Source organism: Onychomys torridus, chromosome 3 (assembly GCF_903995425.1).
Source record: "Onychomys torridus chromosome 3, mOncTor1.1, whole genome shotgun sequence".
Classification (NCBI taxonomy): domain Eukaryota; kingdom Metazoa; phylum Chordata; class Mammalia; order Rodentia; family Cricetidae; genus Onychomys; species Onychomys torridus.
Window position 1 is genome coordinate 156,255,968 of NC_050445.1, and position 26,927 is coordinate 156,282,894.

General features: G+C 45.3%; 1 protein-coding gene across 1 annotated transcript; it reads left to right on the plus strand.

Annotated features, from left to right (window-relative positions):
* Window positions 1–4,361: 4,361 nt before the first annotated feature.
* On the plus strand, window positions 4,362–26,927 carry LOC118580337 (inositol 1,4,5-triphosphate receptor associated 2). Its single transcript, XM_036181994.1, has 12 exons — window positions 4,362–4,797; window positions 6,887–6,991; window positions 8,516–8,696; window positions 12,981–13,139; window positions 15,984–16,101; window positions 18,719–18,769; window positions 19,118–19,195; window positions 20,812–20,868; window positions 22,014–22,073; window positions 22,160–22,224; window positions 23,737–23,824; window positions 26,874–26,927. The coding sequence occupies exons 1-12, from the start codon at window positions 4,362–4,364 to the stop codon at window positions 26,925–26,927; spliced, it is 1,452 nt and encodes a 483-aa protein (XP_036037887.1).

The following is a 26,927-nucleotide window of genomic DNA, read 5'->3' on the forward strand; positions in this document are numbered from 1 at the left end:
CAGTAAAACCCAAAGTTTACCAATACGGCTAGCCTCAGTAGTTAGCTTCCTCTGAGGTCCTCTGTCTTCACCTTCCCAGGCTACAATTACAGACAGGCTGTCAAGCTCACTCCACATCCTCATAGGTCCTGTGAGTCAGAACTTAATAAGCCCTCTCCTTAACTTTTTAACTTTGGACTTGTGTGCGCAGTACATAGGTGTTGGGAACTGAATCTGGGGCCTTGGCAAGACCAGCCAGCATGTTAACTGCTGCACCATCTCCAGCCCATGGTTTCTTTTTAGAGAATGACTCCAACAGGGTGTGGTGGAGCACGCCTTTAATTTCAGCACTTGGGAACCAGAGGCAGGCAGATCTCTGTGGGTTTGAAGGCGGGTCTGGTTTCCATAGGAAGTACCAGACTAGCCAGGGCTAAATAGTGAGACCTGTCTTTACACACACACACACACACACACACACACACACACACACACAAACAACCAAAAACCCCCCAAGCGACTTGTTCTAGCAAAGTTCCCTCTTAGCGTCTCCCTTTCAGTCAGAGCCTTTCACAGGCAGCTACATCACAGAACGAGTGTGAGCTGTGTGTTTCTTGTTTTGCTTGAGAAGGTCTTCATATAAAGCCATCGTAACCTTTAACTTCTGGTCCTGACTCCACCTCCTGGAGTGGAGTGGTGGGATCAGAGGAATCTGTCATCACACCCAGCCTAGATTTGTGGTTCTTAGTGCTTTGGAAGGTCACACAGGATCTAAAGCTTAGAGGAAAATTAGAGGCAAGGCCGGGCAGTGGTGGTGTACGCCTGTAATCCCAGCACTCGGGAGGCAGAGGCAGGTGGATCTCTGTGAGTTCAAGACCAGCCTGGTCTACAGAGCTAGTCCAGGACAGGCTCCAAAGCTACAGAGAAACCCTGTCTCAAAAAACCAAAAAATAAATAAATAAAAAATAAAAAACATTAGAGACAAAACAGGAAAGCAAGCCACAGAGAAGCAAGGCAGCTCACACTGTGAAATCTTCATCTTTCTGTCTCCTCTGATTCCCACCTCAGACCTGCTGCCTCAGACTAATCAAGCTAATCCTAGGAAGCTTTGTCTGTGTCAGGGACTCAGGGACAGTATCTTAAGGTGTCTCTCTGTAAGAACTGGACCTCAGTGCCAAGCAGTGATTACTTGAGTCCCAGAGCACAGGAGAAAAATGGACTGCAAAGGCCACAGAAGTCCTGCCTAATGCTCTATGGACAGAGTGGGGGTCAGATGCCATCCTATGGAGTCAGGCCTCTCATTATAGCTTCAGAAGAGCAGGTGGTATAGCAGGCATCTGAGGAGTTCAAGGTCTGTTCAAGGGTCCCTGTTCACCTCATGCCAAACCTACCTCAGTTATTTGGCTCTAGAAGAGAGAAATGGCCAACTTGAGACCACAGCTGAAGAGGTAGCCAGCCTCTGACAAGGCACTGGAAAGGACTTGGGCTCTCCAGCACATTCCTTCTAAGTCACCACTCTGTCAGCTGTGGTTCAGAACAAAATTAGGGCTGGAGGGAGATGGCGCAGTGGTTAAGACTGCTTGCTGCTCTCTTAGAAGACTGGGTTCAGTTCCAAGCACCCACATTGGGCAGCTCACAACTACCTGTAACTCTAGCTCCAAGAGATTTGCTGCCCTCATCTGGCCTCATTGGGCACATGTACATAGCACATGTGAATACACACAGGCACATATAAATAAAAATAAGGGGCTGGGGATTTAGCTCAGAGGTAGAGCGCTTGCCTAGCAAGCGCAAGGCCCTGGGTTTGGTCCTCAGCTCTGGCTAAATAAATAAATAAATAAACAAACAAACAAATAAAAATTTTTAAAGATTTATTTATTTATTTAATATGACAAAATGTTCGGTAAAATTATAAATCCCCAAAGAAATCAGAAACATTGAGTCCAGTACCTTTTCACTGACTCTAGACTATGTATTGCTAATACAATGATTTTGTTGAATACAATGGTGTGTTTTAAGTTTGAGATCACAAGATCAGCCTTAGATACACAAAAATGCATTGTATGTGACAACAAGCAAGTTCAGGGGTGGCCCCTCCTTTAATGGAGGCCGTCGTTGGTCACTTCATTGGCTGGAGTTATGGCCATCAGATTGGAGATGAAGTCAGAGTCTGCACTCTGGCGTCTTCTCCTGAGTCTTTCCAGTTATTCTTGGTCATAAACCTTTCAAGCTGTGTATCTGGCTTTGTAGTGCTGGGGATTGAACCCAGGCTTCACACAAGCCAAGCAAAGGCTTGGTTACTGAGCTAACCTGCATTCCACTTTAAAGACTGTCTCACCAGGCTCGGGTGAATGAGTGGTAGAGCTTGCCTGGAAGTGGAAGGTCCTGGGTTTGATTCCCAACAGTGAAAAAGGAGGCATATATCCCATACCCAAATAAAGTTTATTAGCTTAGAATTCATTGTTATGGGACTCAGAATAAGTCCTGTGATTTCAATTTTTATTAGGTCTTAGAAATTCTTCCTAACTATACCACTGTTTCTACTATTTACGCAAAAAAAAAAAAATTGGATTTATTTCCAAATCTCTAATTCTTTCTTATAAGAAAAATTCATGTGTTTTTAATCGTTTATTATTATTATTATTATTATTATTATTATTATTATTATTATTATGTGTTTTAATTTTATACATCAGCCATGGGTTTCCCTGTCCTCCCCCCTCCTGCTCCCACCCCCACCTCCCCCCTAGCCCCTCCCCTCCATTCCCATGTCCTCCAGGACCAAGACTCCCCTGGGGACTCATTTCATGTTTTTTTTTTCAAGACTATCTCATCATGCAATAAAAATAAGCTGGAGGGCTGGGGCCACAGCACACTAATAAAACAGACACTAAGCCTACAGTAAGCCCCAGGTTCCAGGCCTACCCCCAGCAAACCAAAACAAAGGCTGCTAGAATCAGGCATCCTCTGGCTCAAATTGTAGTACTGGGACCTTAACTGGATCTCTTCAAGTCTCAGCTTCTCTGTAAAGGGGATTTCCATATATCTGACAGAGCTTGTATGAAGTTCAGGCACAAAACACACACACTTACGTACCAAGTAGATTTTGTTCTCAGCTGATAAGAAGCAGGGCTATGTCGATGGAGATGGTGCCAGTGTATGTGCGGGAGCTGTTGGCACCATTACAGACTGCGGCATTATATGACGTCATGGATAAATTATAAAGTGGCTGGGTGGTGGTGGTGGTGCATGACTTTAATCCCAGCATTCAGGGGCGGAGGCAGGTAGATCTCTGTGAGTCTGAATTTACTGTAGAGTAAATTCCAGGACAGCCAAGGCTACACAGAGAAATGCTGTCTCAAAAACAGATTAGATTAGATTAGATTAGATTAGATTAGATAGATAGATAGATAGATAGATAGATAGATAGATAGTAGATAGGTAGATAGATAGATAGATATGATTAAAAGTCCAGCTCCAGAATCTTGATAGCCTGGATTTAAATATGGGTTCTAGACCTATTTTTTCTGCTTTTCTAAAGCCCAGACTGGCCTGGAACTTGCCTCTTAGCTGTGGATGACCCGGAACTCCTGGCTTCCTGACTTCACTCACTGAGACCTGGCATTCCAGGTGTGTAGACCACACCCGGTTTGTCCTGTCTGGGGACTCAAACCCAGGGCTTTGTGCTCAGTGAGCAGGACTGTACCAATAGCCCTAGTGCTTCTGGCACTGTAAGGGATTCAGATGTGCACTTCTCGCTTTGCCAGAAAGTGGAAGCAGTAGTCAGGTCACTCCAGAGCAGTGGTGGTGGTTGATCTTTCTAAAGAGTTATTTTTATTTACTTACTTTTAAGATTTTCTTTATTTTGCAGTGTGTGTGTGTGTGTGTGTGTGTGTGAGTGTGTAAGTAATTAAGTATTTTGCCTGTGTGTGTGTGCACCGTATGCCTGCCTGGAGCCTCAGAGGCCAGAAGAGGGCATTAGATTCTCCAGAACTGGAATTATAGATGGTTGTGAGCTACCTAGGGTGCTGGGAACTGAACTCAGGCTCTCTGCAAGAGCAACAAGTACTCTTAGCCACTGGGCCCAGTCTCCAGCCCCTTGGAGCACTGTTTTAAGGATGAGCTGCCACATAGCATATACCTGCTCAAGGTGAGAACTTCATATGTGTTGGCTGTTGACAGTTCCTGATAATTTGAGTGCCCATGTTAAATGCATGGTAAGTTGTTGAGAGCAGTTGAACACCTGGTATCCAGTCCCTTTGAAGTCAGTTTGGGAATAAACAGCCGAACTACAAAATCATTGTTAGGACAACGCTAACTTCAAAACTCATGTCTGCTCTTGCCTACTATCTAGCCACTTCTAACTAACTCATGGGAAGTCAATGATGGCTTCAGCAAGGAAAGAATCCAAGAAGAGTCACAACCCAGTAGAGAGTGTTTGTCGAAAAATCAGAGCCATTCGGAAGAGAGAGGCCATTTTGAATCCGATTCGACAGATTGCTAAATGCAAGTCCAGCAGCCCTGACAGTCCACAGTCTAAAACCAAGAGAGCCTTTGGGGAGATGCTGGGGGAAACGACTGCTACTCATGTTCCTGTACTGGACTCGCACTTCTCAGGTTCTGAGAGAAGGCACAGTCTCGTTTCTCGCCCTGAAACCATGTCCTCAAGAACCTCGCCCAGCTCTCCTCAGGACAGCCTGGACTTGGTTGTTCTGAAGAGTTCTGAGAGCTGCCCACGGCAGAGACCATGGAGCGACCAGCGTCCTCCATCTTTGGAGTCTCAGTCTGGCTGGGGGTGCTTCCCCAGCAAGGATTTAGATGGTAGCTGCAATGTGAACTCTTTGTGCACCTCAGCCCTTGGCTTTCTTAGAAGCTCTGGGAGGAACACAACATGTTTCACTCCTTGGGATCAGGTGGTGAGAAAATTATCTCTGAATGAGGATGGTAAATAATCGCGTTTTAAAATATTTGCTCTAGCCAGGTGTGGTGGTGCACAGCTTTAACACCAGCACTTGGGAGGCAGAGGTGGAGGGATCTCTTGAGTTCAAGGCCAGCCTGGTCCACATAGTAAATTCCAGGGCAGTCAGGACTGCATAAGAAGAGACCCTGTCTCAAAAAATAAAATAAAATATTTGCTTCACATCTGCTTTTCAGTATGCCTGAAATTTAAAAAACAAAACACTTCATGCATCTGAATAGAGGTGTCTGTTCCCTCTCTGGCTTTTCACTTTTTGATTTTTAGGTTGGCATACAAAGCCATGATTTTTGTCACAGCAGTTTCATATTGACCTTCACATTGTCCCCTCCCCCATTCCAATTCTATTTAAAACATTTTTATGTTTATTTTTTGTATATGAGTACTTTTCCTCCATGTATGTGTGTGTATATATATATATCACATGTGTATCATGCCCTTGGAGGCCAGAAGAGAGGATTTGATCCCCTGCAACTGGAGTCAACAGATGTTGGATACTGGTTATGACTCACCATGTGGGTGTAGGCAATAAAATCTGGGTCCTCTGTAAGAGCAGCCAGTGCTCTTAAACACTGGTCACCTCACTATCCTTTCTGTTTGAGGTGTGTGTCTCTCTCCCCTTTTTAAAAGAAAGCCTGCATTCTATACACATCTACATAAAATCCGAATTCCCAATCATATTTGCAACCACACCATGTGGTGTTCTTCACCAGCCTGAAGTAAATGTCACTCAAGCCCAATCTTCATGCGTTCTCCTGAACCAGATCTTTAACTTTTTTGCATCACAGCAAACTAGTCCTAAGAGAATGTAGGTTCTGGTTGGGGTTTAGGTCAATGGTGGGGTTCATCCCTACAGGCCTTGAGTTCAAACCCAGTACCCACGAACAAGCTCCATTGCAGGAGCCAAGGAAACAGACCACGGAGGAGGTAAAGGTGTCAGTCTGAGACCTGGGGAACTCCATGTAGGATGTTTCCAGTCTCGTGTGTTAATAGGCACTCAGAAGCAAAACCCCACAGGATGGCACATCTCTAGCTCCTCCTGCTTCCTCTCTATTCTTCTTTACATTTCTCTTCTAATGTGTGTTTGTGTTTTACCTGGATGCACGTGTGTGGGAGCCACTCATGACTGATGCTCACAGAGGGAAGAAGGAGCATCAGATCCCTAGGAACTGGAATTACAGATGGCTGTGAGCCACCATGTGGGTGCTGGGGACTGAACCCAAGTCCTCTGGAAGAACAGCCAGTGCCCTCACCACTAAGCCATCTCTCCATCCCTCTCTGTTTTCTTAAAATTTCTTTTGTAGGGCTGGAGAGATGGCTCAGTGGTTAAAAGCACTGGTTGCTCTTCCAGAGGTCCTGAGTTCAATTCCCAGCACCCACATGGGAGATCACAACCATCTGTAATGCCGGGAGTACACGCAGACAGAGCACTCATACATAAGAAATACATAAATAAATTTTTTTGTATTTTACTTGTTTTTTCACAATACTCTTTAACATGACAGGGCTGTGACCCGCCTCCTGTGTTCCCCACTCCCTTTATTTTCTTTTGAGACTGGGTCTCACTATACAAACCCTGGCTAGCCTGGAACTTGCTTTGTAGACCAGGCTAGCCTCTAATTCACAGAGCTCCACCTACCTCTGCCTTCTGAGTGCTGGGACTAAAGGCATGTGTTTTAGTCTATCCAATGACTAAGTTTAATTTCTGTGTGTGGGGGGGGGGGGGCTAGGGATTGAACCCAGGGCCTGCCTTATTATACAAACAGGTGCTATACCTCCGAGCTTCACTCAGCCCCCAAAACTACTTTTAAAAAATGATCTGTTGACGATATCAATATTGTGAGCCGATGGTCACTAAAGTAAAATTTCTTCAGATTGACACTCCCACGTGAGAGATTAACTATCATGATTACAAAACAATTTTTCTTTCTGCAGGGTTGAAAACAGAAAGTGAGGGTATCCAGGAAGATGGAGCCTACAGTGCTCATGGAGAAGAATTTCTGGCAGGTGTTTTTCATGAGTGCAACACTAAGCACACAGGTGAGCTGTATGAGAGAACCGGCCAGGTCCTCTTTCAGAAGGGGAACAGTTTGTGTGGGACTGTGTGCCCATGACTTCACACGTGGTGAGCACAACCTCATTTGAAAGTGAGCCCAGCCATTAGCACATGCTGTTTCTTTATTTTAGGGACTTCCCTGGTCACTGCTCAGAGTGACTTACACTTCATAGGACTGGCCTCAAGAAATAGATACTTCAAGTATATGAAACTGCTCTCCAAATTTAGCTCAAAAACTTTTAGCTTTTCACTTCTGGGTTTTTTTGGGGGGGAGGGAGGAGTAGTTCTTTATAAAATTTCCACAGTTATTTTTAGTGTGCAAATGCTTCCTGTCCATTGTAAAAATGTAATCATTTTGGTAAACGTGGTAAGCAAAAAGAAGCAGAAAATTGGCAAACAATTTCTTAACTGTTCTTAATGATTAGTTATATATCTTTTCATGGTTTCTTCTGTCAACGTGGCTCTGGCTTTTTTTCTAACTGAAGACATGTTTTAAATAATATACAGAGTAAAGAGGATAACATGAAGAAGCCTCACACTGGCCAGGGAGGTGGCCCAACACACAAAGGCCTCATCGTCCAAGCCTTACCACCCAACTTAGGACCCACACATGGAAGAGGAAAAGCCCTCTGAAAGATTTTCTCTGACCTCCACAGGCCTGCCACACTGCACAATGCTCTTTCTCCCTCACATAAGCAAATGAATGTGATATGATCTTAAAACCCTCCATATGTGTGTGTTGTAACCAACAAGGTCTCATTTCTAACTCCCCATTTTCTCTTTTGGGCTAATTCTCAGATAGCACTTTGCACCCAGAAATATTTCAGTACACATGTCCACAAGTTAATTGATTTTATTATTTGAAATTTTTATTACATTTAGTTATCTGCATTGTGTGTGTGCATGAGCATGTGCACATGGAGGTCAGAGGTCAGTTTGCAGGGTTCCATGTGTTCTTTCTACCAAGTTGAGAGAACTCCAGCCCAAGCCCGCCTCGTGCCAGCTTGGCAGGACGGCAAGGGTTATAGGGATTATTTTTAGAAGCATCAGCAGCTCTTCCATCAAAACTGCATGTTTCAGGCCAGTGAGATGGCTCAGTGAGTAAAGGTGCTTACCACCAAGCCTGGCAGCCTGACTTCCATCCCCAGAACCCACATAGTGGATGAAAAGAGAGAACTGGATCTTACAAGCTGTCCTTTGACCTCTACACGCACACACGTGCACCAATTTACACATGTAAAGTACATAAAATTGAATCAAAAATGTCTTCTAAACTCAGAATGCAGCTCTGTTGCCTGGGACACACAACCCTAGGTTCAGTCCCCAGCATCACATAAATAGGTGTGGTCACACACACTGTAGTCCCACCATTCAAGAGGTGCAGGCAGAAGGATCAGAAACTTAGGTCATCCTCGATTATGTAGAAAGTTTGAGGCTGGCCCAGGATCCATGAGAACCTGTCTTAAAACAACGTGTTTCAAAAGTAATTTTCCTTTCTTCCCCCTAAGGCACAGTAGGAGTCAACAAAATAATGACTTACCTGAGACAAACCACCAGCCAAGACTCAGAAGACAGTGTCCTTGAAGAGCTAGGGACCATGCTTGATCCTGAAAATACAAACCCATGTGTGGACCTGGACACCTTCCAGGGCATCGTGAAGGAGTGGATAGCTCACTCTATGAGCAGGAGGTGAGCAGAGGTCCAGCAGAAACTCCCCAGGGCAGCCTACATCACCCATCACAGTGGCCCCATGCATTGCACTAATGAAAATGCAGTAAGTGCCCTTCCCCATCTTGCTCCCCAAGACCACCTGAAAGATGTTACCTTATAGCTGAGCCCCGTCACCATCAGGACTGTGGTGAACTCTGCTGGTGTACATTCTGTACTGTGGCTGCTGAGGGGGTGGGCACCTGTGAGGGCACTTCCCAGCTGGTTCTGATGATGTGCATATGCTGTGATGGGGACAAGGAAGTTCTCACATCCAAGTATTAAGTGGGTCAGACCCTACTTAGCCTCCAAGATCAGACAAGACAAGACAAGCGTGTTTAGGGCAATACAGCTTAAAGGAAGGTACCATCCTTTGGGAATTGAGCTGACCTGAGAGCCATGAGAGCCTGCACCAACCCCAGCAGGAACTTAGATTCTGTGCCAACAGGGCTGGTAAAAACGTACAGATAACAGTGACAGCCCCCCTCCATCAGGAGTGATATAAATACACAAAACACACAATCTTACAAGTAAGGAGAAACCAAATAACAGGGCTGGGGAGACACTCGGTGGGTGAGGGTGCTTGCTGCCCAAGATGAGGGCCTGCCCTCAAGTTCCCAGCACTCATGTAAGAAGAAGAGTGTGGCTGAAAAGGCCTGGAACCTTTGCACTGTATGGCGTGGAGACAGGAGGATTGCTGGGTCTAGCTAGCTACCAGCCTAGCTCTGGGGTCAGTGAGAGATACTATGAATGAATAAGGTACACATGACAAAGCTGAACACTTAGTGTCCACACACCCATATGTATATCTGCACACAACACACATCTAAACAAAATACATTTTGAAAAAAGAAAAAAATGGAGATAAAGCATATATACCATTTTGCCATTTGCCATACAGATATTTAAAGTTTTAAATTGCATTCTTGGCATGTGTGTGGATGCTTGTGGAAATCAAAGGGTGACACCTTCACCCACTGAGCCAGCTCACTGTGTAGCATGACTCTTTTTGTTGTTGTTTTTGTTTTTTGAGACAGGGTTTCTCTGTAGCTTTGGAGCCTGTCCTGGATTAGCTCTGTAGACCAGGCTGGCCTCGAACTCATAGAGATCCACCTGCCTCTGCCTCCCGAGTGCTGGGATTACAGGTGTGTGCCACCACCGCCCAGCTCTGTAGCATGACTCTTAAAAGGTCTTATTAATAAAAATCAAACCTGGAGCCATGTATTGGGGTGAATGCTGGAAGATCAGAGAAGCAGAACAAGCCACAGTCACCTCACCTCGCCAGTTCCTCAGCTGATCCTGTTTCCTCAGACTGGAAGCCTCTGAGTCCTCATCCAAATGGATCTCAGCTGAACTGTGCTGCTCAAAAGCCTAAAAGCTTAACCAGCCAAAAGCTTCTAGTTTCTGGTCCTCACACCTTATATATCTTTCTGCTTTCTGCCATCACTTCCTGGGATTAAAGGCGTGTGTCACCATGTCTGGCTATTTCCAGTGTGGCTTTGAACTCGCAGAGATCCAGAGGATCTATGACTCTGGGATGCTGGGATTAAAGGCATGTATGTACCACCATTTTCTGGCCTCTGTATGTAGTGGCTGCTCTGTTTTCTGACCCCAGATAAGTTTGTTAGGGTGCACAATATTTTGGGGAACCCACTATCACCGCATCACTGGACCGCAATGACAGATTTAGGAGTGGCTTCATCCAGTGCTGAGATAGACAATTGACCAGACTGGCAGGACAGCAAGCTGGTTCAGCGTTATTCACTTATTTATTTTTTATTTTTTATTTTTTCAAGAAAGGGTCTCTCTTTGTAGTTTTGGTGCCTATCCTGGATCTTGCCCTGTAGATCAGGCTGGCCTCAAATTCACGAAGATCCATCTGGATCTGCCTCCTGAGTGCTGAGATTAAAAGCGTGCGCCACTACCACCCCGCCTGGTTCAGCTTTTTAAACTGCAATTTAAGAACACATTCAAAGCCCTTAAAAATGTGTAATATCGTTGAAGTATGATGGCAGATTCCTGTAATCACAACGGGATGCAGAGGCAGAAGGATCAATATTGTTTCAAGGCCTGTCTGGCTTATGTAGCAAGATCCAGGCCAACATGGAATATACTGTGAGAATCTCTTACAAAACAAACAGCAGCAGTAGAAGCAACATCTTTGAGCAGGTAATATATATTGAAAGAAAATAGCCAACATATGCTTCTGCATTCAGTTAAAGGTTGCTCATGTGTGTGTGAGCGCACATGTGAGAGTGTGTGTAGGTGTGTGTATGTAGGTGTATATATGTGTAGGTGTGTGTGTGTGTGTGTGTGTGTGTGTGTATGTAGGTCCACAGTTGATGTTTCATGTTTTCTTCCACTTTCCACTTTATTTATTGAGATAACGTCTTTCTCTGAACCTGGACTTCTGCTATGGAATATTATTTTAACTAGGGAAAGATATGTTACATTTCTTTATGCTGCAGAATATTATGTTAACTGTGTAAATGTGTGTGACTTTTGTTTATGCTGCAAATGCTTAATGATTTAAGGATGTGTGTTTAATGATGTAAAGACGTGTTGCATCTGTTTCATCTTGCCTGCCTAAGGCACCCGATTGGACTAATAAAGAGCTGAACAGTCAATAGCTAGGCAGAGGGATTGGCCAGGCTGTCAGGCAGAGAGAATAAATGGAGAGATCTAGGTTCAAGAGAAGAGGAAAGACGAGAGAAGGGGGAGAGGAGAAGGGAGATGCCCAGGGCTAGAAGCCAGGCAGCTGTCAGCCAGCCAGACATACAGACAGCAAGAAAGTGAGAAAGGGTAAAGAGCCCTGAGGTAAAAGGTAGATGAACAGGTTAATTTAAGTCAAAAGAGCTAGCCAGAAACCTGCCTAAGCTAGGCCAAGCATTCAAAACTAATAAGTCTTTGTGTCATGATTTGGGGGCTGGTTGGTGGCCCAAAAGAAAAATGCCTGGTACAGACCTCAATGATTCCAAGTAATCTACCTGCAGCTTGCGCTGGTCATCCTCCTGTCTCTGTGTCCTGAGCACAGGGATTCCAGGTGGCCACCACATCACATGGCTTCAGCCTGACCTCAGTCCTTATGCTCACTGGACAAGCACACTCTCCACTGAGCCATCTCCCAGCCCGCAGTTGCTTTAAAACTCAAATGGGAATGAACAGAGCACACTTGAAAAACTGAACTGGGCCAGTGGTGGCGCACACCTTTAAACCCAGCACTCGGGAGGCAGAGGCAGGCGGATCTCTGTGAGTTCGAGGCCAGCTGGTCTCCAAAGTGAGTTCCAGGAAAGGTGCAAAGCTACACAGAGAAACCCTGTCTCGAAAAAAAACCAAAAAAAAAAAAACCCTGAACTGGACTTTGGTCTGCAAGGTCTGGACTCACTGACTTTGCCTTTTGGCTTCAGGGAAGGAACAAGGAGTGGATGGAGTGGTGGCTGGGATGATTCTGTGTTTGAACCACAGGAAGATGTGAGACTAGATGGGCCAAGCTGTGAGCTGCTCCAGGGTTTCCGGGCATGGAGGAAGTGAGTCCTTCATAAACCTCTCTCCTGCCTTGCAGCTAAGATGATCCCAGGCATCCCAGATCCCCTGTCTGGCTTTGAGGTCTGTCCTGGGGTCCTCTGCTGCCTTTTAGACACCTCTACTTCCTTCTTGTCCTTTCCTGATTATTTCGCAGCCCACGTTATTGATCATGTGCTGCTATGTGTTTGTGGAAGAATTAACATAGATAGCTTTAACTGTTTAACTCTTCACCTTCTGTGTTAGAACCGGTTTCACCGGGAACAGAAATTAGTGTAAGATTGGTAATCTAAATTAGCTATTTACTTGGTCATGAAAAATATCTCCACTGTGGACATCTGGGGTTACATGTGACAACTTCTGTTCAAAATAAAATAATTCTTTGGGAGATACCATATGTGTCTCTATATACACAGGCACATGCATGTGTGTAATATGTATACACACAAATATATATAGATGGATTTGGGTCTTATGCAACCCAGGCTGGAGTGAATCTGAGTGTATATCTAGCTGAGGATGACTTTAGCCTCCTTATCCTCCTGCCTCCACACCTGGCGAGGAGAGTCTCAAGGCTATGGTGGCAGATACTCATTGTGTATGTGAACCATGTTTATGGTATTGGGGAGGGAGAAGGATAAAAGTCACGACCATTTATCCCAGTCTGGGCTAACCCTTTGCCTGGCTTCACTTAGAAGGGATGGAGGCACTGTAGACCACCCACATGCCTCCTCTCACTTCCAGGGACATGTCTGACTTGATCGCGTGTGTTGCGGACCTGCTCTCCAACAAGCAAAAACTGGAAGAGGAGAACAGGACATGTAAACTGGCATTAGAAGCCATGGAAGAAGCCAACAGGCAGCTGGCAGAGGACTGCACCAGCCTACACCTTCAGATGAAAACGTGAGCCTCTGTGTCCCAGGGCATCCTGGGATTCAGTTTTGCTGTTTCATAAACCCTTTAGCTACGTATGATTTACATCACCTGAAGTCCACATTTGTGGAGTCTCTAAACCCAGGCCATTTGTATGGACAAGGTTGTGCAGGTCGTTACCTAACTCATTCCCATCATGCCAGCAGAAACTCCATGTCTTCAGCAGGGACCCCTTGTCCTGTCCCCCTGTTCTTGTCCTGTCCCCCCTCTTATTCTGTCCCCCCTCTTTTCCTGCCCCCCTCTTGTTCTGTCCCCCCCACAGTCCCTGGCAGCCACTAACATTTTGCATATTTCATTGTGTGGGGCCATCTCACCCCCACTTTTCCCCAGGGTACTCTTGAGTGGGAGCAACAGGAAATATTAGATAGAAATATAGCTGGAGAGACTGACAGAAACAGAATAGTCTTGGGAGGACTGGATCCTCATCCATCGGGTCCGACAGTCTCTGCCAAAGGGCCTTTAAAGAATGCCTGGGGGGGGGGGGGACAAAGGACCTCCCCCCAGGCACGGCCAAGTGCAGCCCCTCCCAACCACCTGGCAACCTTGCCTGTGTCAAATCAGCCCCTTATGTGGCTCTGCTGTGTCAGGCAAACTCGGGTCTTACAGGAAACTTCTGTGAGCTCCTACATTTCATGTGAGTGGATTTATAGCAGTACGTGGTCTTCTGAGCCTGGCTTCATTCATTGAGCACCATGTTTTAAGGTTTGGCCATATTATAGCAGATATACTTAATTCCTTTTTTGGCTGAATATTATTCCACTGTTTGGATGTACTGCATCCCCTTTAACCTTCCTTCAATAATGGACTTTCAGGTTATTTATGCTTCTTGTTTAGTATGAGTAATACAGTAATGGACATTTGTTTAATGGTTTTTATTTTATTTTTTTCGAGACAGGGTTTCTCTGTGTAGCTTTGCACATTTCCTGGATCTCACTCTGTAGACCAGGCTGGCCTCGAACTCACAGAGATCCACCTGCCTCTGCCTCCCGAGTGCTGGGATTAAAGGAGTACACCACCACCGCAGCTGGGCACCAAAAATTTTAAGTGTTCTCAGTTCTTCTGGGTGTAGGCCCAGCAGTTGGATGTCTGCATCGCAGGGGAACCTGCAGTTAGCAGGAAGTGAGCCACCTTACATTCCTACCACAAATACTCACGTGTCCTTTTCTAGTGGTGGTGATCTCTGCCTCACACAAGACAGTCTTGCCTAAGATGGGTGTGTCTGGGGTCTAGAAAGGCAGGCCAAATGTCAGGTGAATCCCTGCTCTGTGCTAAGTCCACGCTGAAAACGCTGGCGGCTGGACAGAAGACTGTTGTCTGAAATGTGCCCCCTAGGGGCCGACCTGTGTCCTAGAGAGAGGGGAAGCTGTAGCTTTAATGAAAAAAAAGGATGAAAGAATCACAGACCCTCAGGCAGGGTACCCCACACAGTAAGCACAGACCACAGAAAACTGTCACCAGGCAAGGAGTAATGAACTTTGTATGGAGCCTGCATCCCCAGTGTGGGAGCCGGGTCCAAGTACTAGGACTACAAGGGCAGTGTCCTGGGTTAGATTAGAATGGGGTCTAGCTACAGATTCTCATTTTTCATATTTAATATTAATATTTAATACCATTTTTCTTTTATTTCTTTAATAGTAATATTAAATGTGAGACACACACACACACACACACACACACACACACACACACACACACACACACACGTCGTGTGCATGCAGTGCTCAAAGAGGCCAGGAGAGGTCATCAGGTCCCCTGAAACTGGAGTTGCAGATGGTTGTGAACTGACCTGCCTGGAGATTGAGTTCCAGCCCTCTCTCCTCCCACTTCCCTCCCTCTCCCCTCCCTCTCTCCTCCCTCTGCCCTCCCTCTCTCTCTCTCCTCCCTCTCCCCTCCCTCTCCCCTCCCTCTCCCCTCCCTCTCCCCTCCCTCTTCCCTCCCTCTTCCCTCCCTCTCTCCTCCCCATATAGGGATTAGTTAAATATCTGGAAGATCACATTGACTAAATCACATAATTCAGTAGTGGGAAAGGAGCGTGTCATCCAAGCAATGATTGGCTTTCAGGAGACTCTAATTCAGCTGTTCTCAACCTGTGGGTCGAATGACCCTTTCACAGGGGTCACATATCAGATATCCTACACATCAGATATTTACAAAGCTACAGCTATGAAGTAGCAACAATATAATTTTATGGTTGGAGGCCACCACCACGTGAGGAACTGTATTAAAGGGTTGCAGCATTAGGAAGGTTGAGAACCATTGTGAAAAAAATTATCATTGTGTGTATATGTACTCCCATGGGCATGATGCGTGTGCACAGGGATGTGCTTGTACCTTCTGGGCCATTTCATTGTCCTGAGATTCTAATTTCTTTAAATAAAAAAACATATTTTAATACCGTATTTTTACCTTTGAGATTTTCATACACCCATACAGTGTATTTTGATCATATCCACTCATCATTCCTCCCCAAACTCCTAAATACAGCCCCCACCATTTTGCATTTTGATATCTCTCTCTCCTTCTCCTTCTCTCTCTCTCTCTCTCTCTCTCTCTCTCTCTCTCTCTCTCTCCCCCCCTCCTCTAGATCTTGAGATGTAGGACTTTGTGTCTCCTTTCCCATTTCCTCCCCTGACACACTCCCTCCAATTCTGTTTTCTAAGCCCCTGAATCAGGTGCATGTGGTATTTTTACTATCTTGGGCACCCAGTTTAGGACTTTTGTGGTTTTCAGCTTGGGTCCAGAAATAGTCCTGGCTTGCCTTTGAACCCTGACGGTTAACTTGAGGTTGCTCACTGCCGCCCTAACCCGTCACAGTGCCCAGCAAGCTGTCAGGAGAGGCAGTCTTTTGAAGGAAGAGCTGGAGGACCTGAAGGTTACCATGGCTGTGTCAGAAGAGCAGAAGACCATGGCTGTGGCCCAGAACAAGCAGTTAGTAAGTCATCAGATGGGGCAAGATTCTCACGCAGAACATGTGGCTCTGAAGTCCGAGTACAGAGGGCTGGGGCTGGGCTTAGGGACAGAGCACTTGCCTGCATGCAAAACCCTGGGTCCATTCCCAGCACCTTGTGTTCTTGCAAGTGTACACATGCATACACACACACACACACACACACACACACACACACACACACACACTAGCATACAGGCATACAAATACATGTGAGAGAGAAAAAAAAAAACTTTTAAAAAGTTGTTTTTCTCTCCAAGATTAAAATTCTTAGCCAGATGTTGACTCATGCCTATAATCCCAGTACTTAGGAGGTGGAGATTGGCAGGTGAGTGGTTCAAGGTCACCCTCAACTATTTAGTGAGTTCAAAGCCAGCCTGGACTAAATGAGACCCTGTCTCAAAAACCAAACCAATCATATGTGCTGGTCTGTGGAAACGTAGCAATCCCTGGATTATTTCCCAAAGTTGGTAGGTGAATTCATAAATATACCAATACTCGATTGAATTAAAAAAGGAATCGTCAATTCAGAGTGCTTGCTGAAGCCACAGGAGATGAGCCAGGCAGTGGTTGAGAGCAAAAGTCATTTTACCTAAGCCTCTGCCCAGATACCAGATGTCCACAGTCCTTGTATAGACCTTGCTAACTGTGGGGGAGGGGCCAGTGAGAGTCATCCGGACTTGTCACTCTGTAAGTCATGGGGACTCTCACTTTCTAGAGTCAGCCATTTGTGACTGTCCTAAAACAGCAGTGCCTTGGGGCTTATCACCTGCTTGAAGCAGATGTGGAGATTAATGGGTACCAGGTCCTGTGTGACAGGAGGGACTCTGCAAAGCATTTCAGAGGAGGCCCCAAGACCCCTGAGAGGGACCTAACCGTGGTGTGGTGGGAAGAGGACTCAGCCAGCTGAAAAGTCAGTCAAAGCACTGGGAGATAGAGAAGAGACAGAGCTTGTGACAGTCCTGCTAATGTTCAAGGAGCACCAGCCACATCTGAATCTCTGGTAGATTATCTAGAACACTGCAATCTTATACACGTTTTCATCTGCAGGGACTTTTAGGCCCCCACCCCAACTTATTTTCTAAACAAAGAAGTGAGTTCATACACAGTTTCAGTCATCTGCAGCAGGGATCTGCTCTCTGGGCAGCTGGAGCCAAGGCCATTTAAACAGAGGCAATTAGACAAATATTTACTGCATCTGATAAGGGGAGAAGATGAGCAAGCAGCACTAATGATCAGGTTTTAAAGGTACCATTTCAGCAAACTTAAATTCCAGTGACATCAGAAGTCCTGTTCCTTTTCTCTCTCTGAACTGTGCAGACAAGACCTACCAGTAAGCTACCTGTCTTCGAGTTACATTTGAGGAATGACCAAGGCACAGAGCCCTTTTGAGCAATTCCTTATTTCTACATAACTTAATATTTTCTGAGTAAGGTCATAAATAATGAATGTTACAGCTTGGTATTTTACTTTTCCCCTTCATGAAGAGATGACAGGAGAGTCCTGGGGAGTCACTGTCTATGTGCACACTTGACTTCGAGGGGACCACTCTGGTCTTCCTGGATGAAATGCAGGTGGCAGTCACCCACAAGAAGGACAAAAAGCTTAACATGTGTCCAGTGTCCATTTCTTTCCTCTGATGTCCCATACCAAGAAGTCCAGTGTTAGAGACAGAATTCTAACCCTTTGCATTTTATACTGTTTTATAATCTCAAGAACATATTAAACATATTTCATTAGTAATCACAGACATTTGATGAGATGGAACAAGAAATCACCACAGCTGCCTTTACATGTACTTAAAATTGTACTAGAGTGATAATGTTTGGATGGCAAATTCAAAGCAATTGTGGGCTATAGAGCAAGACCTCAAATGGGTGGATGAATAGATGGATGAATAGGTGGGTGGGTGTGTGAGTGGGTGAGTGAGTGGGTGGATGGATGAGTGGTTGGGTGGATGAATGGGTAGATTAGTGGATAGGTGGGTGGATGATGGTTGGGTGGGTAGATGGGTGGTTGGGTAGTTGGAGGGGTGGGTGGATGATGGATGGATGGTTGGTTAGGTGGGTAGATGGATGGGTGGGTGGATAGATGGTTGAGTGGATGGATGGATAGATGTTTGGTTAGATGGGTTGATGGATGGATGGATGGTTAGGTAGGTAGGTGGGTGGATGTGCTTGTGGGTAGGTGAGTGGATGGATGGATGGTTAGGTACATGAATGGACAGATGATTGGTTGGATGGATGGATGGATGGATGGTTGGTTAGGTGGGTGGGTGGGTGGATGGGTTGGTGGGTAGGTGAGTGGATGGATGGGAAGTTAGGTGGATGAATGGAGAGATGGTTGGTTAGATGGGTGGATGGATGGGTGGATGGTTGGATGGATGGATGGATGGTTGGTTAAGTGGGTGGATGGATGGGTGGGTGGGTAGTGGGTGTGGGGATGGGATTGGGTAGGTATGTGGATAGACAGAAAATACTTCCAGAGTGTCCTGGTATGACAGAGAATGCCAGAATAAAAACAAAGGAAAAGCTTACCAGCCTTGGAGGTTAACTCTGTATAATTTTCATGAAATTCTTAATTTTAACATTTTTTTTTTCAGGAGACAGAAATCAGGACTCTGATTCTTAAGATTCGGGCTCTCCAAGAAGAGGTTTGTCAAAACCAGTAAACACTGGCTGAGACAAGTTGGGGCCACATGTGGTCAGGATTCTGAGTGAAAGGCATGATTCTCCAAGTCCCTCTACCTCAAACTACAGGGTGATTTTTTCAAGTTATAGGTGATGAATTATAGATAGGATCTCCCTATCTAAACAGAAATATGTTTTTACTTCAAGTACCCATGACAAAAAGTGAGATTTTAGACAGTTCTTTCCTTCAGCCATATGAGCTGCTGGGACGGAACCTGCAATGTCAGGCTCACTTTTGGAATTTGGGTTTTTGTGTTTTGTGTTTGTTTTTGTTGGGGCTTAAATCTAAAAAACACTGTCTTTTATACTAGAATACTAAGAATGTCATGGACATAAACTCTCTGGAAAAGAAGATTGAGGAAGTATCTGAAACCAAGAAAGAATGTCAAGTAAGTACCTCCCAATGCCCTCAGCCATTTTCTTGAGTCAAATCGATATTCTAGGAGTGTGCAACACACACCACCACAGCCACAGCTCCCAATTCTGAAATGTAGGTGCTTCAAAATGTCCGAATCCCAGACAAGGGAATCTCTCTCACTCTGTGTTCTGGAATGAGAGAATTTAGGGACATGTAGTTCAGCTGCTGTGAAGTTATCTTCTCGTGTGATGGAAGTCATTGGGCTTTGCTATATTCACACAGCTGGGAACTCTCCCTGAGACTGAAGTTAAATTCTCTTCACATCTCCAGAAGAGAACTCTTTTTGTTACTATAGTTCCAAGCAACTATTAGTCAATTTCCTGTTCATTCTGTACTTACCTACTCTGGATTCTTGACATATGTGATTTGTACATGGAATCGTAAGGTCTTTCATGACTGGCTTTGTTTGTGATGTTCAAAACATTTATGCACATTATATCATATTCTAGTACTTTTTTGATGAATATTATTCTGTTGAATACAAATGTTGCATCCTGTCTACTTCAGTTGACAGCCATGTGAACTGGCTCTATTTCTTGACGCTTAGAGTAATATGGCCGAAAGTGTTTGTGTACAAGTTTTCATGTGACTATGTTTCCATTTCTCTTGGTTTTATTGTAAGAGCAGATCACTGGTTCATGTGGTCATTCTGAGTCTGACATTTCGAGGAACGTCCCTTTTTCCAGAGCACCTGTTCTACTGGCTGTCCACTACCAGCACTTTAGGAGGGCTAGATTTTTCTGTATCCTTGACAATATTTGTAACTTACCATTTTAGAATAGTGCCATTCCTTTTCCCTTAAAAATATGATCATAGTACTTATTTTTAATCTTTAATTTTTGAGACCAGAACATTTACCTTATGACCAAACGCTGAAATCCTCAAGATGAGCCAGATGCTGCAGCCACTGCCCTCTTGGGTTGAGGCCTTGCCCCTTCACGGAATCTGTTTGTCTGTGATAGACAGTGCTAAGGAGCCTTGTTCTCCTGGTCCCGTTCCATCCCTTCATCTTAGCAGTCCAGCTGTACCAGGTCTTGCTCTGACAGAGTGGCCTTGACTACCATTGATGGGGTAGCCCTGACTGCCACTGATGGGGTAGCCCTGACTGCCACTGGTGGGGTAGCCCTGACTACCACTGGTGGGGTAGCCCTGACTGCCACTGATGGGGTAGCCCTGACTACCACTGGTGGGGTAGCCCTGACTGCCACTGGTGGGGTAGCCCTGACTGCCACTGATGGGGTAGCCCTGACTCCCACTGGTGGGGTAGCCCTGACTGACCACCACTGGTGGGGTAGCCCTGACTCCCACTGGTGGGGTAGCCCTGACTCCTATCAGTGGACTTCTGTAGGAGGCAGACTTTAGATCCTTAATCAGTGAGTCTCATTGTAACATTTTTCAAACAATGATGTCTGCATCGTCATCTTGTTTCTGCCACTGAAGCCGAAAAGTTATTTTATTTTAAATGATGCATATATGTGTGGTGGTGGTGGGAAAGCCTGCCCCTCCTGGTGGAATCCTCTTAAGGACAGTGTGCTTTTTTTTTTTTTAAAAGCCACATCCTACCGCTTCACCCAATTGTCTTTCCAGATGCAGCAGCACATGTATGAGGACATGCTACTTACTAAAGATGCAAGCTTGCAAAAGGTAGGTCCTCTCCCCAAGACTGGGGACCTTCCAGGATTGGCTGGCTCTGTCCAAACCCTGAAGGAAATGGTAACTTGCATAACTTGACCCTTATTCAAAGATTTGATGCTGTTAGCATGGCATACAGTGGTTCTTTGTGCATTTGAGGGGAAAGTTTTTTGAGTAGAGAAACAGGTTGTCTTGTACTTGGAATAACTCTACTAAACTCTGAGTTCTGGTAGAGTTAGCTGTTAGCTACTGCTGACACTATTTTGGTTACAGCAATGCAAACCAATGTGCCGCCCTTCACCTTAGAGATGACAAAGAACATGTCCCCAATGTTTTGCTACCCTATTTGGCTAATTGTTAGTTATAAAGGTAGAAACTTATCCTCACAACCTGTGACCATAGCCCCCTTGGTAACAAATGGCTCTGGCTTTAGAAATGGTGCTTTCAGTGGCTTTCAGAGACCCAGGGAGAACACTTTGTAAATGAATTGAATACTTGCAGTGGAAGACAGAAGGAAGAGAGAGAAATATTCTCCACTTTCCCCTCATACTAGAAATCTTCAAAGGAGATGTGGAGCACTCCTGACTCTGGGGTACTGAGCACTATATTATCTCAGTCTCTGTGTTGAGAGTGTCCCTGGCTCTAGTGATGGTGTGACTGTGCCCCCCCTCTTGGCTACCCTAGGCCCTGGTCTTTCTGCTATTCTGCAACCCTACTCTGCTTTCATTAGACAGTGACAGGGCATCTGCCTCACATTATCAGTTGTGGGATGACACTATGACCAGCCTCTCATTGCTCATACCTGCTGGTCTTTGTTCCAAACAGTGGTGCAGTGGTGTGTGTGTGTGTGTGTGTGTGTGTGTGTGTGTGTGTGTGTGTGTGTATCTAAATATAAATATTTAGACTGCCCCAGAACTCACAGATTTCACCCTCATCTACCTCCTAAGTGCTGGGATTAAAGGTGTGTGCCACCATACCCAAGTTCCTCATGTATTTTTAATCACAATGACTTTTTCAGCTGTCAAATTGTGAGATTGATAAAAAGATCCCTTAGTTGGGAATCTATAGTCCTACTGTGGTTCACACTTGTGCTATAATAAATATGATTTATTGGGCCTATTGCTTTTTGGGGGCTATTAATCCATTCTTCCTTCCAGAAGGATTTATGCATAGAAGAACTTGAGTCAACCATCATGGAATACAGAAGCATTATAGAGGTATGATACAACCTCACAATGTGGCTTGCTATCTGAGTCTTTCTCTAGTTTGATCTATTCAGACTCATGTGTACATGTGGTTCCAGAATTTACGAGAAGATAAGAACAACCTGGGCCAGGAGTTACAGCTCTTGCAGCACAAAGTCATTGTGTGAGTAGAGAGACACTCTCAATGTTCCTTCTGAGCCTCCACTCTAGGTGGCTGGTCCACTGATCTACCAGCAGGGTTTCGTGTGCCTATGCCCATCACTGCCTTGCATGTTGCCTGTACCTCTCTCCATCAGGACTCTGTGAGAGTTTCTAAGACCCCCCCCCCTGTCTCAGTTGGGTGGGGCCAATTCAGCAAAACACCCAAGGGCTGGGTGTTTTCTTCCAGTGGTTCCAGAGCCTGGAAGTCTGAGATCTGAGTGTCATCAGGGTTGGGTCCTAGTGCCGACTTCTGCATCCTCTATCTCAATATGGAGATCAGAGTGCAGGTAACTCTGTGGCCTCTTTCTAGAAGGGGCCTGAGTCCATTGATCTCATGAACCTTATCATCTAGAGTGAGTCTCTGTCTGCACATGTCCTGGGTGTGAGCATGGTGCACTGTCCTTCCCTCTTTCCTGGCTACATACTCCTCTCAGGAGAATCGGGTTTTTTGTGTGAGAAGGAGTAATTTAGTAGTAGTTCAGGCCCCACAGGAGCTAGTGAAACCATAGAATGTGCACACACACACACACACACACACACACACACACACACACACACACACCTGCAGCAATAAGACAAGCATACTTCTCAGCTAGGACTGGCAGGGGTGCTCAGCCAAGCTCTAGCTGGTTGTTATGTCAAGACTGCACACATGTACCCATAGCTCCTGATCTGGGGCAGGGCACTTGAGGGGACAGAAATCTAGATTTCTGGTAGAATTTTCATTTAACAGAAACATTCTTGGGTTTGTTTTTTTTTTAACTTGTTCCAAATTTTCCTTCCTTCCTTCCTTTCTTCCTCCCCCCTCCCTTCCTTCCTTCCTTTCCTCCTCACTTCCTTTCTTTTTTCTTTCCTTTCTTTCTATTCTTCTTCCCACTCTCGTTCCTCCCTCCCTCCCTCCTGTCTTCCTTTCTCCTTTCCAAGTGTGACATGCTTGGTTGTGGCTACACTAGTCTGTAGCTCGTGCAGGGTAGAGATTGTTTCTCACCTCTGTAACATGTGATTTTTTTGTTGATGGGCGAAGGACTTATTTTTGTCGCATAATTTAAGAGTTCAGCTCATGGTCCTTTGTCTGTTGGTTCTGGACTGGCAGCAGCAGAATGTCATGGTGATGGGACTGTACTGTTGACACTGTGGCTGAAGTTACTCTCACCTCATGGCAGACTGGAAGCAGGTGGGTGAGGAAGAAGAAAGGAAAGAGTGAGGGAGAGAAAGGAGGAGGAGGAGGGCCGTCGGGGAGGGAGTAGGGATGAAATACTGGGCAGGAGCAGAAACACAATCTTCAAGGGTGTGTCTACAGAGAGCTGCTCCTCAAGGCTGGCCTGAGAGGGTTCAGAATTTCCCCAAAGAGCTGCAGCAGCTGGTGGCAAAGCATTCAGCACATGAGCTGTGGGGACACTCCTGATGATACCTATTCTGGTGACCTCAGCCATGTTGGAGTCACATCTCATGAGGCTTGTTTGTTTCTTTCAAGGAACGGAATCCAGGAGCACGACAAGGACATGTCCTCTGAAGGGGAGAAGTCTCTATACCATGAGCTCACTCTTGCCCAGGCTGCAGAGGTGAGGTTAATAACTGGAGCGGGGGGTTCTACATCAACCACCCCCAACCCCTGCCCCTACAGACGTGGCTTACTGGTACATGAGGAGGGAAAGTCCTACAACATAACTCCGTGGAGATATAGCTTACTCTTACAGAAGGTCTGAACTTGGCTGAACAACACTCAGAACATTTGGAAGATATTTCTTGATAGGTGGCTGTTGTTGTTGTTGTTGTTGTTGTTGTTGTTGTTGTTGTTGTTGTTTTAAATAATTCATGTTTACATTCTCATAGACTGAGAGCAAGAATAATTTTTAAATTTCACTCAAAAGCTACAGCAAGTCTGAAACCGCTGTGTCTGGAGGTGTGTCCAGTGAACTAGGGTTTTGGAAACGCTCGCATAGTTGACTTTGTTCGGCCAGATGCTGCCAACCATGAGCCGTGCTTTAGTTTTCATTGTTCTGGTTGTTTGCTGTGGGGTTTGGTTTGATTTAAGACAGGGTCTCATGTGTTTTAGGGGAACTTCAAACTTGTGTCGCTGAGGATGACCTTGAACTCCTGATCCTGTGCCTCTGCCTGCACCCACTTTATGCAGTGTGGGGGTCAAGCCCAGGGCTTTGTGCATGTGAGGCCAACCCTCTACCAGCTGAGCAGCAGCCCGAGCCCTTAGTGTTTTCTGTAGCTCTCAAAGTAAATGCATTTACCTGAGGTGAAGATAGAAATGTGACTGTAGTGACAGCTTTTATAACCTAACAAACTAGAATTTTTAATGCATGAATAGTCTACCTGAAATGGCTAAATGAATGACTTTTTAAAATTTTGCAGTTTGTTTGACTTTGCTTTGTATTTTGACAGACATCGTCTTTACAACAGGGCAAAAACAAAAGACTTGTTAGGGATGAAAATGTTGCAACCCTACATTTTTATTCCTTGTGTTTTCTGCCTTTGTGCACAGAGCATTAAGGAATGTTCTGTTTAACTTGCTGATCTCTGTGGTGGTTCCTTGATGTCTGTAGCTGAGGAAATGTCAGGATGTCTCCTGAAGGCAACTGTGATCTGACTTTGAATGCAGAGGGGGTGACATTTTGGGAGCAAATGCTCCTATCTGGTGTGTGAGAGCAACATATGCTACCTTTGAGGTTGTCTCAGGTGATCTAGACGCCCTGCTGAGGGCTGCATTTCTGTGACTTCTATTTCAAGCATCATTTCACTACGTTTTGGAAATAGAGCCAGACTGCAAGACCGAAGGAAGAAATGTCCTTGAGTCTTTATAACAGCCAGCAGTGTGCCTTGTGGTTTATGATCCGTGTAGATGGAGAAAGAGGAGCTGAGAGCAGGATAGAGAACATGCTTAGTGGACACTGAGTATGTCTGACTGTGAATGAGGGGCAAACCCAGCAACTCTCAGTGTGTATGCTGAGCACCCCACACACACACCTGTTCCTCCTATGGACCAGAGACACAAGTCATGTTCAGGGCACCCATGTACTAATGTTACTCTTTACAGGTGAGTTTTCTTTCTTTTTCATTTTTTTAAAATTTCATGTGCATTGGTGTTTTGCCTGCATGTTTATCTGTGTGAAGGTGCCAGATCTGTTGGAACTAGAGTTACAGACAGTTGAGAACTGCCATGTGGGTGCTGGGAATTGAACCCCAGTCCTCTGGAAGAGCAACCAATGCTCTTAACCTCTGAGCCACAAGAGAAAAATGTGTATTTCGATGAAGCCACTTCAGAGAGGGGAATCCTGTGTTTCTGGGACCTTGTAAGCTTGCTCAGGACTGTTTGGTGAGGACAGTGACATTAATCCCTGACTATGACTTTCAAAAATAAAAATAACATCTTTATTAGGATATAATTGTTTCAGAGCAACGAAACACAGCCACAACACAGGTTGAACAGCTTTGCCATTTCAGGGCACCATGACAAACAAAGGAATGTGGCTTTTGTTAAGAGTACCTGAAGAGGAAGTAATAGAACATCCAAAGTCAGTACCTGTATGTGTATCATACTTCTGGTTAAGAGTATCTGTAGATCACTCCCTAGGGTTTGCTGGCTGGATCCAAATGCATCTAAGTGCTGTTGAGACCCATGTGAATCCTACTGTGAGAAGAGAAAGCTTTCCTAGAACCTTCAAAAGCTGATCTCCTAGTTCTGGGTCAGTCTTGACTCAGACAGGCCCTTGGATAGGACTGCTGGAGTTGTCTTCTGTGGGTTGATAATCTTTGTATCATAGGACTCCAGACCTTCAGACAGGATATTGATTGGATAGTTTCTTTCTCTCATCCTTGTTTCTCAGTAATGGCCAGTCTCTCTTGTCCTCTCTCTCTCTCTCTCTCTCTCTCTCTCTCTCTCTCTCTCTCTCTCTCTCTCTCACACACACACACACACACACACACACACACACACACACACACACAGAGTCACACTTGGTTTTTTGCTGGACATTCTAGATGGTTAGAGAAGTCAAACCATTGTCTTTGTGTTTGTATTTCTAGTTTCTCTCAACAGAGCCTAGCCTGTGGTAGTTGCATATGGTTGGGTGGATAAGATGCCAATGAAGGAGATAAATTATGGCTCAGTAGGTAATATACCCACATGAGACCCTAAGCGTCAGAAACAGGAGCATCAAGGGGCCTTGCTAGCTACCAGCATACAGTGAAAGATGCTGTCTTAAGAGATTCTCAACAGAAAGCAAAAGAACAAGGCACTGATGTCCTCCTCTGGCCTCTGCATGTGTGCACTGGCATATATCACCCCCACACACTTCCATGTGTACCACATAGGTATAACATATACACAGATAAATAGATAAAATAATTAGATTTTAAAAATTGGATATGCTTGTTTTCTTAGATTTGAAGGGGGTTTGAAGAATAATTCTTCATTCCCTTAGCATATGTAGAATGACAGCATGTACATATGGCATCTCTGTCAGTTCAGAAAGCAGCAGAACACTGGCAAACAAGGACTCACCAGGAAGCTGTTCCAGGCTTTGTCAGGAAGAAAGCACACTACAGACAAGTCCCGCTTTCATCTGTCCATCACCTCATTGTACCCCTCTTGGCTTCCAGACTGCGTCCTACCACCCTCCAGTCGACCACTGGATTGAGCTCAAGAAAAACTAA

What these genes read in the sequence shown, in the direction of transcription:
- LOC118580337 (XM_036181994.1), top strand. Translation starts at nt 4,362, where the DNA reads ATGGCTTCAGCAAGGAAAGAATCCAAGAAGAGTCACAACCCAGTAGAG. An exon ending in CCCCAGCAAGGATTTAGATG is followed by an intron (nt 4,798 to 6,886) that starts GTAGCTGCAATG and finishes TTCTTTCTGCAG; the next exon opens with GGTTGAAAACAGAAAGTGAG. An exon ending in GCTCACTCTATGAGCAGGAG is followed by an intron (nt 8,697 to 12,980) that starts GTGAGCAGAGGT and finishes TCTCACTTCCAG; the next exon opens with GGACATGTCTGACTTGATCG.